General features: G+C 44.8%; 1 protein-coding gene across 1 annotated transcript in view; it reads left to right on the top strand.

Moving 5' to 3' along the window:
• The window catches only part of CCDC195 (coiled-coil domain containing 195), a 40,681-nt gene extending 26,884 nt beyond the window's left edge, over window positions 1–13,797 (top strand). Inside the window, exon 3 of the mRNA XM_088446261.1 lies at window positions 13,665–13,797. Coding sequence (XP_088302387.1) covers window positions 13,665–13,797 — 133 coding nt within the window. The remainder of the gene's footprint in view (window positions 1–13,664) is intronic.
• The last annotated feature ends 1,672 nt before the right edge of the window (window positions 13,798–15,469 follow it).

Here is a 15,469-nt window from a genome sequence, read left to right as displayed (position 1 = left end):
AATGTCGGCAGCAGTATGTCGGCACCGCGATGCTTTCAAGTTTAAAATGCAAGTTGAAGCATTTTAACAGTGTTAACAGTGCTGGCAGTATAACATTAAACATGCTGACAGTGCCTGTGTATCTGGAAGGAGCTCAGATTGGGTACATTTACTGAGCGGAACTGAGGGATTGAAATAAAAATTATTTAAAGGAGCATTTTATTTATTTTAGAAATCAAGTGTATTCTTACTACAAAGCAGTCTTTTTTAATTAAAATGTAAAATGCAAAATGTTTCATTGTTCAGCATGTGCTCATTATGGGCCTAATGCAGAGTTGGACGCTATACACTAAGCAGTCCACCCACCATCGAACGTGTATGCAAACCATCGGGTTTTCGTACAAGTCTGAATTAGGCCTTATATACATACATATATACAGGCGTATCTATAATAGGTGCAGGGAATGCGGTACAAACAAGCCCTGGGTCCAAGGGGGCCCACACAGCACACCCTGCACCCATTTATTCAATACTTATCTCTCTGGAGTCCTGCATCGGTGGTAGCATTGCTGTACAAATCACCGGCGAAATGGCAATTCCTAGCATTTTGCGCATCGCTCGGAAAATGGCTGCTACGCCATTTCGCCGGTGACCTGCACAGCAGACTTTGGCACACCGCTAGAGCATACTAGTGCCCAGAGTCTACTGCTGCGCTCAGTGCGCTGCCGGTTGCTGGGTAGAGAGGATGGGGCCCCAGACGGAGACTGCACGTGGACCCCCTCCTCTCTTAATACGCCCCTGGGCCAGGTTGATGTCATACTGTCATGACAGGGCCAGGTTGATGTCATACTGTCATGACAGGGCCAGGTTGATGTCATACTGTCATGACATTATACTTCCCTATTCTTATTGGGCTGAACTTTTTTATTGTATTAGAATAATACAATGAAACACGGTTAGGGAATCTGTGGCTTTCCAGCTCTTGTGAAACTATTGGGGAGGGATGTAATACTGTAGGTTGCAATTTTTGGTAATTTATAAGTTGCCAAAAATCACGGTGAGAATGAGGCAACTTCAGCCTCCAAGTCATGTAATAGTCCATCATTTGTAGCCTTTAACTTGCTATGATGTGCAGGGGGCTATGCAACCACCACCTCTGCTTGCATTCCGGCATGTTAACAGTGTGTTTGAAAGGATATAAAAGGATTAAAAGAAAAGAAATGCATAGGTCCCATAAAGTGCAGTGCTTCTGCTTTGGATAGTATTGGAAAAATTAGGATGGGGGGCACTCTGATGACCAATCCATTAATGTGACAGTGGTCTTGAGTGATTTGCCATTACCATCGGGGTCTTGTAAGAGGCAGCATTGGGGGAAAATGTAATAGCCCGTGAGATGATGACATCAGAGCAATGCCTGCGAGTCTGTCTGATGTTTTAAAACTGCAACAATTTAAAAGGCAAAACCAGATTGGTTGTTACATTTTCTCCCTGGTGTATAATTTTTTATTTTTATTTTGGCAAGTGCAGTACCTTGGATGACTACTTTGGAACAAAAACAACTTTTCACTGGGGTGTGTTTATTTATTAAAGGATTGTTTTTTTCTACAATGTGTGCGTACTGTTGTTATTGTAAGATTTGGTTACAGGTGCATCGGTGTCAGCAGACCATGTCTGCCATGACAGCCCTTAAAATTGGGCATGACAGGTTTAGCTGGGATGTGTAGTTTGCCAGTAATTGATAATATTAATTTTTACATTTACATATATTTATTAATCCCAGCACCACTACCCAAAGAGTGTAGGCAATAGCAAGAGTGCTATAAACACAGGGCTGGTTGTTCCCAGGGGTCATAGGGACCCCGCTTCCCTAGGGATACCAGCACTGTGCTTATCAGTCTAGGGCTGGTTAGCACTCTGATGGTGGGGGGGGGGGGGGGGGCTCAGGTCACACAGAGTGTACCACCTGCTATACTGCCATCTTGTAATGGAAATTTTGGGGGGACACTCTTTGTCCCTTCACTTTTCCCAGTACCAGCCTAGGCAGAAGTGCTAGTGCTGGTTACACTTATATGTGAGGTTGACCTCTAAACATATATATATATATATTTTTTTTTTTACTAATTTATACTAAATGTTATTTTAGACACAGTGCCAGGCAAGAAAGCAAGTGAGACAGGCTTGTGAAACTACAAGTGTCAGTATACCCTGCAGAACTATCAGCTATTATCTATCTGGCAAAGCATGCTGGGGCTTTTATTTTCACAGTACCGACCTGTGAGACAACCTTGTCCAGGCTTGCAGTAAGGTGCCCTTCTTGATCTAGTACTAAAAAATCTCTAATGAGCTATGATGATCGGTTTAGGTGCTACTTTTTACCTTTTTGACCTGAGTTAAGCATAAATGAGTTTAGAGAATAGCTACTAATGTGTTAACATTTACATTTCATTAGCATCCTCTTATACTTAAGGCCTCTTGAGTTTTAAGCAATGCAAAAGAGGTAACCTACATTTGGATTAGGGAGACCTTGCTTATCTTAGTGCATAACCTCTTAGAGACTGTCTGAGAACAGGAGTATATCTGCATATACACAACTCTACGTATCCTGCAATTCTGTCAACTTAACCTTGGTATGCCCTTTCTAGGCTATGCCTACGTGCAAACGCCCCATTACCACTCAGTTACATTCCTTCAGCCACAAGTGGACATATGACCGAGTTACTTGTGACTCCATAGACGTGTACGCTGGACGCTGGAGGATGCGTAGTGTGGAAACAAGAGAGATCTGTCTGCAAAACTGATGCATGCAACATCAGCCCCTTAGTGTTAAAGAGACCCTAAAGAAATGAATGACATGCTAAGATCTCCTAAACTGTAATTAGTGGTTTTAGAGCATCTTGGCCATTGCCTCTTTATTTCTCATTGAATTTTTATTTTAGGGGTGCTGAGAGGGGGGACGTGTACAAAGTACCCAGGCCCAGGTTTCTTTGGGGACCAGGTAGTGCAGAGGAAGCGTAACCACACTGCCAAAATGGTGCACTGTTCCTACATAGAGACCCGTACTGGGTATAGCCATGCCACCATGAGTAGCCACAGGAAGCTAGCACTGTATCCCTGCACAGCTTATGACTGCCCTGTGAACTTCATCATCAAGAACATGGAATTGTGGCCATGTGCCACAGCCTTCATTCACATATTACCAAGAACACTTTTATTGTAATTTACTTTGTCAGTTTATATCTAGATAATTGATTCAATTCAACATAATATTCTGGGCTATTAAATGCATTCAAACAAAAGCCCTGTTGAAGTGGGTGGTGTTTGTTTATTTAGTACATGTAGATTACATAGAGAGTAAACAATAATTGCTGGTTTTGCCTTTGAATAAAAACTCACTTTTTATTGTATATTTTGTTCTAAATATATATATATAGTTTTTTAGCCATTAAAAATGGAGGAAGCTGGCAGCTTATAAATAGAGCACAGAATTCAGCAATAGCCTCAATTCCCAGGTTTTGTCCGGGACATGCAAATGAGCATTGTGGGTGATGAGTACAGATAACAATCCATGCAGATTGCCATTGTAAACTGTCAGCCACCGTTGTTCGGGCGTGTTATATGCTTTTAATAAAATGCTACTTTTGGTATATTCTGTATATACTGTATTAGGAAGGAACATCATACCGCTCTTGTGTGTTGAATTTTTATGGCCTTGACAAAGGTCCTAATTAGTGACGGAAACATTGGCAACATGAGGCTGCTGTAATTTCTGTAATGAGGCTTGTTTATTTTCACTGAATGCTCATTTTTTTCTTCGTTCTGTAATTATGTTAAAGATATTCTGTTTTGTACCCTGACAGTTGGATTTTTAACTAGAGTACAGGTTTTTGTGTATTCACGGATACCTTGTCTCTGTATGAAAATGTTGATAAATAGCCAGGGCTAAAAAAACTGTTCGTAATAAATAAAACCCCTTAAATAAAACTTAAAATAAAAAAAATACTATGGCATAGTGCACAGGTTCTCAAACTCGGTCCTTAGGACCCCAAACAGTGCATGTTTTCCAGGGCTCCTCACAGAATCACAAGTGAAACATTAGCTCCACCTGTGGATCTTTCCAAATGTGTCAGTGAGTAATGTATACACCTGTGCACCTGCTGGGTGACCTGGAAAATGTGACCTGTGTGGGATCCTGAGGACCGAGTTTGATAACCACTGGTATAATGGTTAGCATCGCTGGTGTATATATACTGAACAATTGGGTTCAATATTGACAAAAGTGCTATCTTTGCATGGTTTCTATGTTCTCTCATGGTCCAAAGACGTATTGATTGATTGATTGATTGATTGATTGATTGATTGATTGATTGATTGATTGATTGCTAACATTGACTGGTGTGCCTATGGTAAGAAAATAAAATTGTAAGTGCCGTTTGGACAGGGATTGATATACCCAAATTAGGATATTTTTAAAAATAAATTCCATAATGAAAAATTACAAACATCCACAAATATGCTCCAAAAACCAACTAAATGTTATATACTGCTAAGAATTAGGAACATACTCATACCTAACGGAGAATGTGCGTGCAGTGACATAATGAGTAGCGACCAGGGCACAAGGAGAAAAGTTGTGCATTAAAGGGGAGACCATACTAATACCCCTTTTACACCAGAGCTAAAACCCGGGTTATTGCAGGGTTAACCCGGGTAGCACCTTGGTGTAAAAGGGGACAGGGTTGGATTCTCAGGTCGAGTGACCCGGCAATCCAACCCAGGTAACTTGCAGGGTTTAACACGGGAATGACCCATGAAACCCTGCAGTGTAAATGGCGCAATCCGGGTCATGATGACCTGGAGCGCGCCTCATGCCATGCCAATTGGTCGGCTTCAGTGGCGCTTGGAGACGACGTCATCTCCAAGAATCCACTTCCACGCCGGAAGAGCCCGGGCACTGCAGACCTGGCTCTGGTGTGAACGGCGCCGACTCGGGAATATCCTGGTCGGCACCGGCTAAATTCCTGGTCTGATATGATATGGAACCCTGGGCCGATTCAGACCCGCTCACTAGGCTGCGTTCGCAGCTAGCCTGTGATGTTTGCATTGTGCGCATGCGTATAAGATGCAGTGCGCGTGCGCAAACTAATCCATGAGATCGGGAAACGGTCGCTCACAGCGCATAGCCACCTCGCTAGATTGAGTGACAGGATGAGCCATTTGTGGGTGGTGACAGGGGATGGTCGATGGAAACGGGTGTGGTGGTGCGAACGCAGGCGTATCTGAGCATCTTAACGCTGTTGCAGAGGCATGCATAATTAAGATGCAGCGTCGTAATACATGTCACTTGGCTGAGTTACACACTGAAGCACTTGCAGTACTTGCGGTAGGCTATGGTCAGCCACAAGTGCTGCGAATAGGTCCAAAGGTACTCGATGGTACCGATTGTTGCATACACTTCCTGGAGATGACGTGGGAAAGTGGGCATCTTAAGACAGGCTGGTGGGCGTCTAAATACACACCATGATCGCACGCCAAGACATAGTGGGCGTGCTAATGCCTTGGCGTGCGATCACGGCATTTACATACTTTGGCAGCTGACGGCTGCGTGCAAATGCATCTAGCGAGTGGGTCTGAATCGAGCCCGCTGTTCCAACCTCCGGATCAGACATGGAATTTAGGTATGAAAGCGGTATAACCTGTAAACTCCTACACTTAGAGCAAGCATTCTGTTTATTAAAACAAATATAAATATCCCTAACATTATTCAATACACCATTTGTAGCATAAAGAATATGTACTAGAACAAGGTTATTTCATGAAAAATAGATTTAAATACCACAGATTTATTTTACATTTTTGACAGTGCAGGTGCTGTTCCAGCTAAGATTTTGCGTATGTCCGTCCTATCCTGAGTCGGAGGCAATTTGGCCAGATCTGTCTTTGCGTGACATAGGGTGTGTTGGGGTGTGAAGTGGGCAGCAGAAAAGCGATCGTACAGAACCACCCTGATTTCTGGGAGTCTCATGGGAGGTGTGGTGGACGTGAATCAATTTCTCCATGTGATTCTGACTAATGTGTATGGACCAGGTAAGCCTGCTTCTAAAGCTGGGCATACACGTGCAGATAAAATGCCTGTCAGACCGACAGACATTTTATCTGGCAGCCTGCCAGCCGCAGATGTCCGCGGCATAGACTGTGGGATTTCTCACAGTGTATCAGCCCGACATCTGCGCCCCGCCCCCGGGGGATGACACATTTCCCTGTTCCTTCCATGGGAAGGAATACAGGAAATGTCTGTCTGTCGGCCGTGGCTGGGCATACACTGCCCGATGCAACCGACAGTACCTGTTAAATAACGCATCGGACGGGCATGCTGGACGATCCGGCATGCGTGACCGAGCAATATTTAACTCTCGGTCGCCTACACACACGCTACAATTATCGGGGCGATCGGCGGATATCGGGCGGATCGCCCTAATAATTGTAGCGCGTATGGCCAGCTTAACAGATCCCCTGCACCTAGCATGGGGCTGCTGTAAGTGCAGATACTAATGATGATGGTTGCAGTCGCACTGGTTTCTGCTTACATAGGCCTGATCCCACACATCAATTGAATGGATACTGGCGTTAGCATTAGGAAGTAATACAGGCCTCGGCAGCTGCCCGCAGCTACAGACACAATGCTGAGTTGGGATTCATGGGACTTTATATAATGATTACATCTCCAAAGGACTAGCAATGAATGCCAGTAGTAATGTAGAGCTCCCCAACACTTTTGATAATCTTCAGACTCACATCAGGAAACTATGCACTAGTTAAAATGTATTTAGATAACTGTAACTACACATATTACTAATATAATAATCATGTACTTTCTGTTCAGCCCTTGTAAGGTAAATACATGTAACAATGGAGCAATATATATATTTATTCGTTGTTACTGTAAATTGCTAAGATTATTATATTATAGGTGCTGTTATTTCCACTACCATTGGCAAGTATAACTATAACACACTTCCAATATATATATATATATATTAGGGGTGAGCGGGTTCGGATTTCTGAAATCCGAACCCCCCCGAGCCCCCCCGATCCGAGTCCGATTCGAGTCAGGCTCGACTTTTCCCGCCTGACTCGGATCTGAAATCGAGGCAAAACGTCATCATCCCGCCTTCCGAGTCTCGCGGGTTTTGGATCCTATATAAGGTACCCGCGTCGGCGCCATTTTCTCACTCGGCTGTGGACAGTGAAGAGGGAGGGTGGGAGTTAGGGCTGTGTAGTGTAGTGTAGTGTAGTGCTGCTGTTGTCCACTACTTCAAAGTCCATAGGGGCTGGCTGTGTTGTGCTGTGCTGCTGTTGTTAATAGGGGCTGTGTCCACTACTTCAAAGTCCATAGGGGCTGGCTGGACTGTGTTGTGCAGTCAGTTCTCCATAGGGGCTGTGTCCACTCCAAAGTCCTGTGCAGTGTCCCAGTCCTAAAGGAGTGCTGTAGTGTTGTCCAGGGGGTGCTCTGTCCATCAGGGGTGCTCCCCCCAAGTGCTAAAAAAATAATATATTTTCTGTGTTTGTGAATTGTGTGCGCAGTAGCCGCACGTGCATCAACAAAGTAGTGCCAAGCGTGCGCCGGTGTCATAAGTAAAGGGCCGGCTGGCTTGACCGTTAAAGGGTGCTGTAACCCCCGAAAGTACACTCCAGTCCAAACCAAAAAAAAATTATTTTCTGTGTTTGTGAATTGTGTGCGCAGTAGCCGCACGTGCATCAACAAAGTAGTGCCAAGCGTGCGCCTGTGTCATAAGTAAAGGGCCGGCTGGCTTGACCGTTAAGGGTGCTGTAACCCCCGAAAGTACACTCCAGTCCAAACCAAAAAAAAAATTATTTTCTGTGTTTGTGAATTGTGTGCGCAGTAGCCGCACGTGCATCAACAAAGTAGTGCCAAGCGTGCGCCTGTGTCATAAGTAAAGGGCCGGCTGGCTTGACCGTTAAGGGTGCTGTAACCCCCGAAAGTACACTCCAGTCCAAACCAAAAAAAAAATTATTTTCTGTGTTTGTGAATTGTGTGCGCAGTAGCCGCACGTGCATCAACAAAGTAGTGCCAAGCGTGCGCCTGTGTCATAAGTAAAGGGCCGGCTGGCTTGACCGTTAAGGGTGCTGTAACCCCCGAAAGTACACTCCAGTCCAAACCAAAAATTATTTTCTGTGTTTGTGAATTGTGTGCGCAGTAGCCGCACGTGCATCAACAAAGTAGTGCCAAGCGTGCGCCTGTGTCATAAGTAAAGGGCCGGCTGGCTTGACCGTTAAAGGGTGCTGTAACCCCCAAAGTACACTCCAGTCCAAACCAAAAAAAAAATTATTTTCTGTGTTTGTGAATTGTGTGCGCAGTAGCCGCACGTGCATCAACAAAGTAGTGCCAAACGTGCGCCTGTGTCATAAGTAAAGGGCCGGCTGGCTTGACCGTTAAGGGTGCTGTAACCCCCGAAAGTACACTCCAGTCCAAACCAAAAAAAAAATTATTTTCTGTGTTTGTGAATTGTGTGCGCAGTAGCCGCACATGCATCAACAAAGTAGTGCCAAGCGTGCGCCTGTGTCATAAGTAAAGGGCCGGCTGGCTTGACCATTAAGGGTGCTGTAACCCCCGAAAGTACACTCCAGTCCAAACCAAAAAAAAAATTATTTTCTGTGTTTGTGAATTGTGTGCGCAGTAGCCGCACGTGCATCAACAAAGTAGTGCCAAGCGTGCACCTGTGTCATAAGTAAAGGGCCGGCTGGCTTGACCGTTAAGGGTGCTGTAACCCCCGAAAGTACACTCCAGTCCAAACCCAAAAAAAATTTATTTTCTGTGTTTGTGAATTGTGTGCGCAGTAGCCGCACGTGCATCAACAAAGTAGTGCCAAGCGTGCGCCTGTGTCATAAGTAAAGGGCCGGCTGGCTTGACCGTTAAAGGGTGCTGTAACCCCCAAAGTACACTCCAGTCCAAACCAAAAAAAAAATTATTTTCTGTGTTTGTGAATTGTGTGCGCAGTAGCCGCACGTGCATCAACAAAGTAGTGCCAAGCGTGCGCCTGTGTCATAAGTAAAGGGCCGGCTGGCTTGACCGTTAAAGGGTGCTGTAACCCCCGAAAGTACACTCCAGTCCAAACCAAAAAAAAATAATTTTCTGTGTTTGTGAATTGTGTGCGCAGTAGCCGCACGTGCATCAACAAAGTAGTGCCAAGCGTGCGCCTGTGTCATAAGTAAAGGGCCGGCTGGCTTGACCGTTAAAGGGTGCTGTAACCCCCAAAGTACACTCCAGTCCAAACCAAAAAAAAAATTATTTTCTGTGTTTAGCCGCACGTATATATCAAATAGATATAACATAAATGGAGGACCAAACTTTCTCCGATAAAAATAAAATAGAGAAAGATCAAGAACCACTTCCTCCTAGTGCTGAAGCTGCTGCCACTAGTCATGACATAGACGATAACATGCCATCAACGTCGTCTGCCAAGGCCGATGCCCAATGTCATAGTAGAGGGCACATACAATCCCAAATGGCAAAGTTCAGGAAAATGACCTTGAAAAAGACATTTAAATCAGCTGAAGAGAAACGTAAACTTGCCAATATGCCATTTACGACACGGAGTGGCAAGGAACGGCTAAGGTCGATCCCTAGTATGTTCATGACTAGTGGTTCAGCTTCACATGACGATGGAAGCCCTCCTCCCACTAAAAAAATCAAAAGAGTTAAGCTGGCAAAAGCACAGCGAAGAACTGTCCTTTCTAAGAAGATATCACAAATCCCCAAGGAGAGTCCAAGTGTGGTGGTGGTTGCGATGCCTGACCTTCCCAGCACTGGACGGGAAGAGGTGGCTCTTTCCACCATTTGCACGCCCCCTGCAAGTGCTGAAAGGAGCACCCACAGTCCACTTGCTGATATGCAAATTGAAGATGTCACTGTTGAAGTACAACAGGATGAGGATACTGGTGTAGCTGGCGCTGAGGAGGAAGTTGGCGAGGAGGATTCTGATGGTGATGTGGTTTGTTTAAATCAGGCTCCGGGGGAGACAGTTGTTGTCCGTGGGATGAAAAAGCCCATCACGGTCATGCCTGGGCAGAAGACCAAACATTCCACCTCTTTGGTCTGGCAATATTTCTATCCAAATCCGGACAACAACTGTCTTGCCATATGTACCATATGTAAAGGTGAAATAAGTAGGGGTAGGGACGTCAACCACCTAGGAACATCCTCCCTTATACGGCACCTGCAGCGCGTTCATAAAAAGTTACTGTCAAGTTCAGAAACTTTGGCTAAGACCGTAAACAGTCCAGGGACACCTAAATCCCGTTGTCCTGTTGTATCCAAGCGCCTGCAAACCACACCGTCAACTCCCTCCTCGTCAATTTCCTCCTTAGTCAGGATCGGAAGTAGTCCTGCAGGCCATGTCACTGGCATGACTGACTCTCCTATCCGGGATTCCTCTGGAGGATCCTGCATTGCTACGCCTACTGCTGCCGCTGCTGCTGTTGCTGCTGCTGGGAGTCGTTCATCATCCCAGAGAGGAAGTAGGAACACCACTACTTTTACTAAACAATTGACCCTCCAACAGTCCTTAGCGAGGAGGATGAAGTACGACAGCAGTCATCCTGAAGCAAAATGTATAACTGAGGCCTTGACTGCTATGTTGGTGTTAGACGTGCGTCCGGTATCCGCCATTAGTGCAGTGGGATTTAGACAATTGATGGAGGTAGTGTGTCCCCGGTTCCAAATCCCGTCTAGATTCCACTTCAATAGGCAGGCGATACCGAGACTGTACAGAAACGTCAGAAAAAGTGTCCTCAGTGTCCTGAAAAATGCCGTTGTACACAATGTCCACTTAACCACGGACATGTGGACAAGTGGAACAGGGCAGACTAAGGACTATATGACTGTGACAGCCCACTGGGTAGATGTATCACCTTACGCAGCAACAGCAGCAGCGTCACCAGTAGCAGCATCTCAGAAACGCCAGCTCGTTACAAGGCAGGCTACGCTGTGTATCACCGGTTTCAGTAAGAGGCACACCGCCGACAACCTCTTAGAGAAACTGAGGGAAATCATCGCCCAGTGGCTTACCCCACTTAGACTCTCCTGGGGATTTGTGATATCTGACAACGCCACCAATATTGTGCGGGCATTACATCTGGGCAAATTCCAGTCCCATGTTTTGCTCACACAATAAACTTGGTGGTGCAGAATTTTCTGAAAAGCGACAGGGGCGTGCAGGAGACGCTTTGGGTGGCCCGAAAAATTTCTGGCCACTTTCGCCATTCAGCGACTGCGTGCCGAAGACTGGAGCGCCAGCAAACACTCTTGAACCTGCCCCGCCATCACCTGAAGCAAGAGGTTGTGACGCGGTGGAACTCAACCCTCTATATGTTTCAGAGGATGGAGGAGCAGCAAAAGGCCATACAAGCCTATACATCCACCTATGACATAGGCAAAGGAGGGGGTATGCACCTGACTCAAGCGCAGTGGAGAATGATTTCCGTGTTGTGCAAGGTTCTCCAGCCCTTCGAACTTGCCACACGTGAAGTCAGTTCAGACACAGCCAGCTTGAGTCAGGTCATTCCCCTCATCAGGCTTTTGCAGAAGCAGCTGGAGAAAGTGAAGGAGGAGCTAAGACGGAGCGATTCCGCTCGGCATGTGGGACTTGTGGATGAAGCCCCTCATTCGCTTTGCCAGGATTCCAGGGTGGTCAATCTGTTGAAATCAGACCACTACATTTTGGCCACCGTGCTTGATCCTAGGTTTAAAGCCTATGTGGTGTCTCTCTTTCCGGCCGACACAAGCCTGCAGAGGTGCAAAGACCTGCTGGTGAACACACTGTCAGCTGAAGCGGAACGTGACACGTCAACGGCTCCTTCTTCATTTTCTCCCGCAACTGGGGCTGCCAGGAAAAAACTTAGGTATCCTAAGCAACCCGCTGGCGGTGATGCAGGGCAGGCAGGACCAAGTTTGGACATCTGGTCCGGACTGAAGGACCTGGCAACAATTTCTGACATGTCTACTGTCACTGCATATGATACTGTCACCATTGACAGAATGGTGGAGGATTACATCGGTGACAGCATCCAAGTAGGCATGTCAGACAGTCCATACCTGTACTGGCAGGAAAAAGAGGCAATTTGGAGGACCCTGTACAAGCTGGCTCTATTTTACCTGAGTTGCCCCCCCTCCAGTGTGTACTCCGAAAGAGTGTTTAGTGCAGCCGGGAACCTTGTCAGCGAAAGGCGTAGGAGGTTGCTTCCACAGAATGTGGAGAAGATGATGTTCATCAAAATGAATTATCAGCTCTTCCAGGGAGACCAGCCTCCAGAAGGTACAGAGGGACCTGTGGTGGTGGATTCAAGTGGGGACGAGTTAATACTTTGTGAGGATGAGGATGTACACACTGAAGAGGGTGAGGAATCGGTGGATGAGGAGGATGAGGATGACATCTTGCCTCCGTAGAGCCAGTTTGTGCAGGGACACATTAATTGCCAGCTTGTTTTGTGGGGGCCCAAACGAACCAATCATTTCAGCCACAGTTGTGTGGCAGACCCTGGCGCTGAAATGATTGATTTGTTAAAGTGTGCATGTCCTGTTTATACAACATAAGGGTGGGTGGGAGGGCCCAAGGACAATTCCATCTTGCACTTCTTTTTTTTCTTTGCATTATGTACAGTTTGGGGCCTAGTTTTTCAAACTGCCATCCTGTCTGCCACTGCAGTGTCACTCCTAGATGGGTCACGTGTTTGTGCCGCCCACTCGTGTCGCTTAGCATAGTCATCCAGCTACCTCGGTGCAACCTTTTGGACATGAAAACACTATTGTGAGGTGTGAGGTGTTCAGAATAGACTGGAAATGAGTGGAAATTAAGGTTATTGAGGTTAATAATAGCATAGGAGCAGAGAAACCAACAAATTCTGTGATTTTAGCTGTTTTTATGCTTTTTAAAAAAAAATACAGATCCAAAACACAAAACCCAGAACCCAAAACACGGAAGGGTGGTTTTGGCAAAACCAATCCAGATCCAAAACACGAAGAAAGATCCAGATCCAAAACCAAAACACAAAACACGAAAAGTGGCCGGTGCACACCCCTAATATAAATATATATATACACTTTTTTTTTTTTTTGGTGTGTGTCTGTCTGTCATGATTCCTTCCATCAGGTACAGAATGCTCTGCTCCAAAATGCAAATTGATGAGAAGGGTGTTTCACCACAGGTGGCTCCTATCATCAATTAAGAAGGAAGTCCAGGAGCAGAGCATTTTGTACCTAACGGAACGGGTCATGTTGGAGGGTTTGGTGTGTGTGTCTCTATGCAAGTAGACAAGGTGCTGGGTGGGTAGTGTAGCTAGCAATGTGTGTGTATCTGTGCAAGGAGACAAGGTGCTGGGTGGGAAGTGTAGCTAGCAATGTGTGTGTCTCTGTGCAAGGAGACAAGGTAATGGGTGGGTGCTGTCTCTAGCAATGTGTGTGTCTCTGTGCAAGGAGACAAGGTAGTGGGTGGGTGCTGTCTCTAGCAATGTGTGTGTGTGTTAGTGGATTGTAAAGAAATGTGACCAGTGCAATGTTTCTTTCTAGTAATGTATTGTTGTATCTCGCTGCCAGCAGATTACAGCACATTTATGTTGTAAACAGATCACTGTATATTTCGGAACTAAATATTTTGTTCTCTTCCGTTTAGAGGCAAAGTAAAGGCTGTAACTTTCCTGCTACCAATGGATATGAGAACATACACTGAAAATCAAATGACTTTCCAGACTCCTCAAAATCAAAGTGCAAATCACTTGAGTACGATAATTGAAAAGGATCCATGACCTGGTAAATTTTTTAAGACCATCTGACTCATTCTGATGAGCCTGCATTAAAAAGATAGCCAGATCTAAGGTTACATTTTGTACACAATACTCTGGCAGGCTGCCTTCTCATATGGACAAAATGTTTGATTTGGGCCACTGGTTCTTTGTTATCCGAAACCTGAGGCAGTTCAGAAACGTATTATGGTGTGATCTTACATATAGCTTTTCATTATTGCAGCCTTTCTTCTGTTTCACTTGGCAGTTAATTAAATACACTGAAACTTCTATGGCAACAGTAGTTATTATAACCTTTTATGTATACAACAATAACTTCAGAAACCACATTTCAATGTATAAGTAACTGTATAATAAGTGAATACATTTATTTTAACCACTTGATAATCCCACTACAGACTCAAGGTGGCCATACACGGTGAGATTCAAAAGTTGGTCAGATCAGTTGTACGATTTCTCTTGAAAATTCTTCACTTCAGCTACAGGACGATTTGTATTTAAAATGCAACTATTTCACATAAGACCATACGATTTGATCAATCACATCACATAATGTGTGTCAACTCCTACACGATCAGTTGAGATCTCTCTGGAAAACAAACTGATCTGCGATCCAACTAGACGACGGCGGGGATGCGCATCGGGGTCGCAGAAGACTCAAAATACAACTATTTTCAAATGATTGGTCTGTCCAACCTGTAGAAACTGCCCAAATTGTGTGTGATCAATCGTCCCATGTATGGCCAGCATTACCTTGCAACATCTCCAGGCTTTGGTGGATTGGCCAGCTGTCATTAGATTGTCCACCCATCCTGCAGTAACTTTCCAGCAGCCAATTACAATGAGGAGAGTGCTAGAATTTGGTTGCTGTCACAAACTAATTTCTCCCACAAATGATAGATGGGATTGAGGTCTGGTGATGGATAGACAATTGCATTAAAAAGAATTTACTGTCATGTCATGTTTTTGGAACCATTGCAGGTCCTCCCTAGCCATGAAGTAGATGACCACACTGATCACACTAAGGAATACACCTGATTGCGACATATTTGAACCTAGGAGCCCAATACATACTGCACATTACCGTATCACCACCAGCCGGCGCTGTAGCCAAAACAAAATCCTCGGCAAATTTAATAATGTTTTTTGGGTGTTTTTTTTCTTGCCTTTACAAACCTTAGAGAGGAGATGTATCAAAACTTTGAGAGAGATAAAGTGGAGAAGATATTTATGTAGCACAGTCTATACCATTACAGAAGCTGGTTGCTATGGCCAACCTCTCCACTTTATCTCTCAAAGGTTTGATACATCTCCTCCCAGGGGCTTTAAATAACGGAATGTTGAAGAGTTAATATAAGTGAAAGAAACACATAACACGCTCTTCCCTGCTATAACTGATTAAATACACGTAATTACACCCAAGGGGTCTACTTTCAAAATTGCCTCATGCAAATATGATTATTTCTTATTACGAAATTTAAAACAGTTTTTCCATCAGACTGATCATTAGCTCTGTTATCATGTACATTTCCCTCTCAACTTATCAACTTAATGATTAATGAAATAGAAACACAGAATATGGATTTAGAATCACGATAGAAATAAAATGCATTAAAGAAACTATGCAAAAAATGTGTCTTTATTAAAAAGATGACATTGTATACATATACACATA

The sequence above is a fragment of the Taudactylus pleione genome, unplaced genomic scaffold, assembly GCF_031769625.1.
Source record: "Taudactylus pleione unplaced genomic scaffold, aTauple2 ptg000395l, whole genome shotgun sequence".
NCBI classification, from domain to species: Eukaryota; Metazoa; Chordata; class Amphibia; order Anura; family Myobatrachidae; genus Taudactylus; species Taudactylus pleione.
This window is presented reverse-complemented; position numbering and strand designations above follow the sequence as displayed.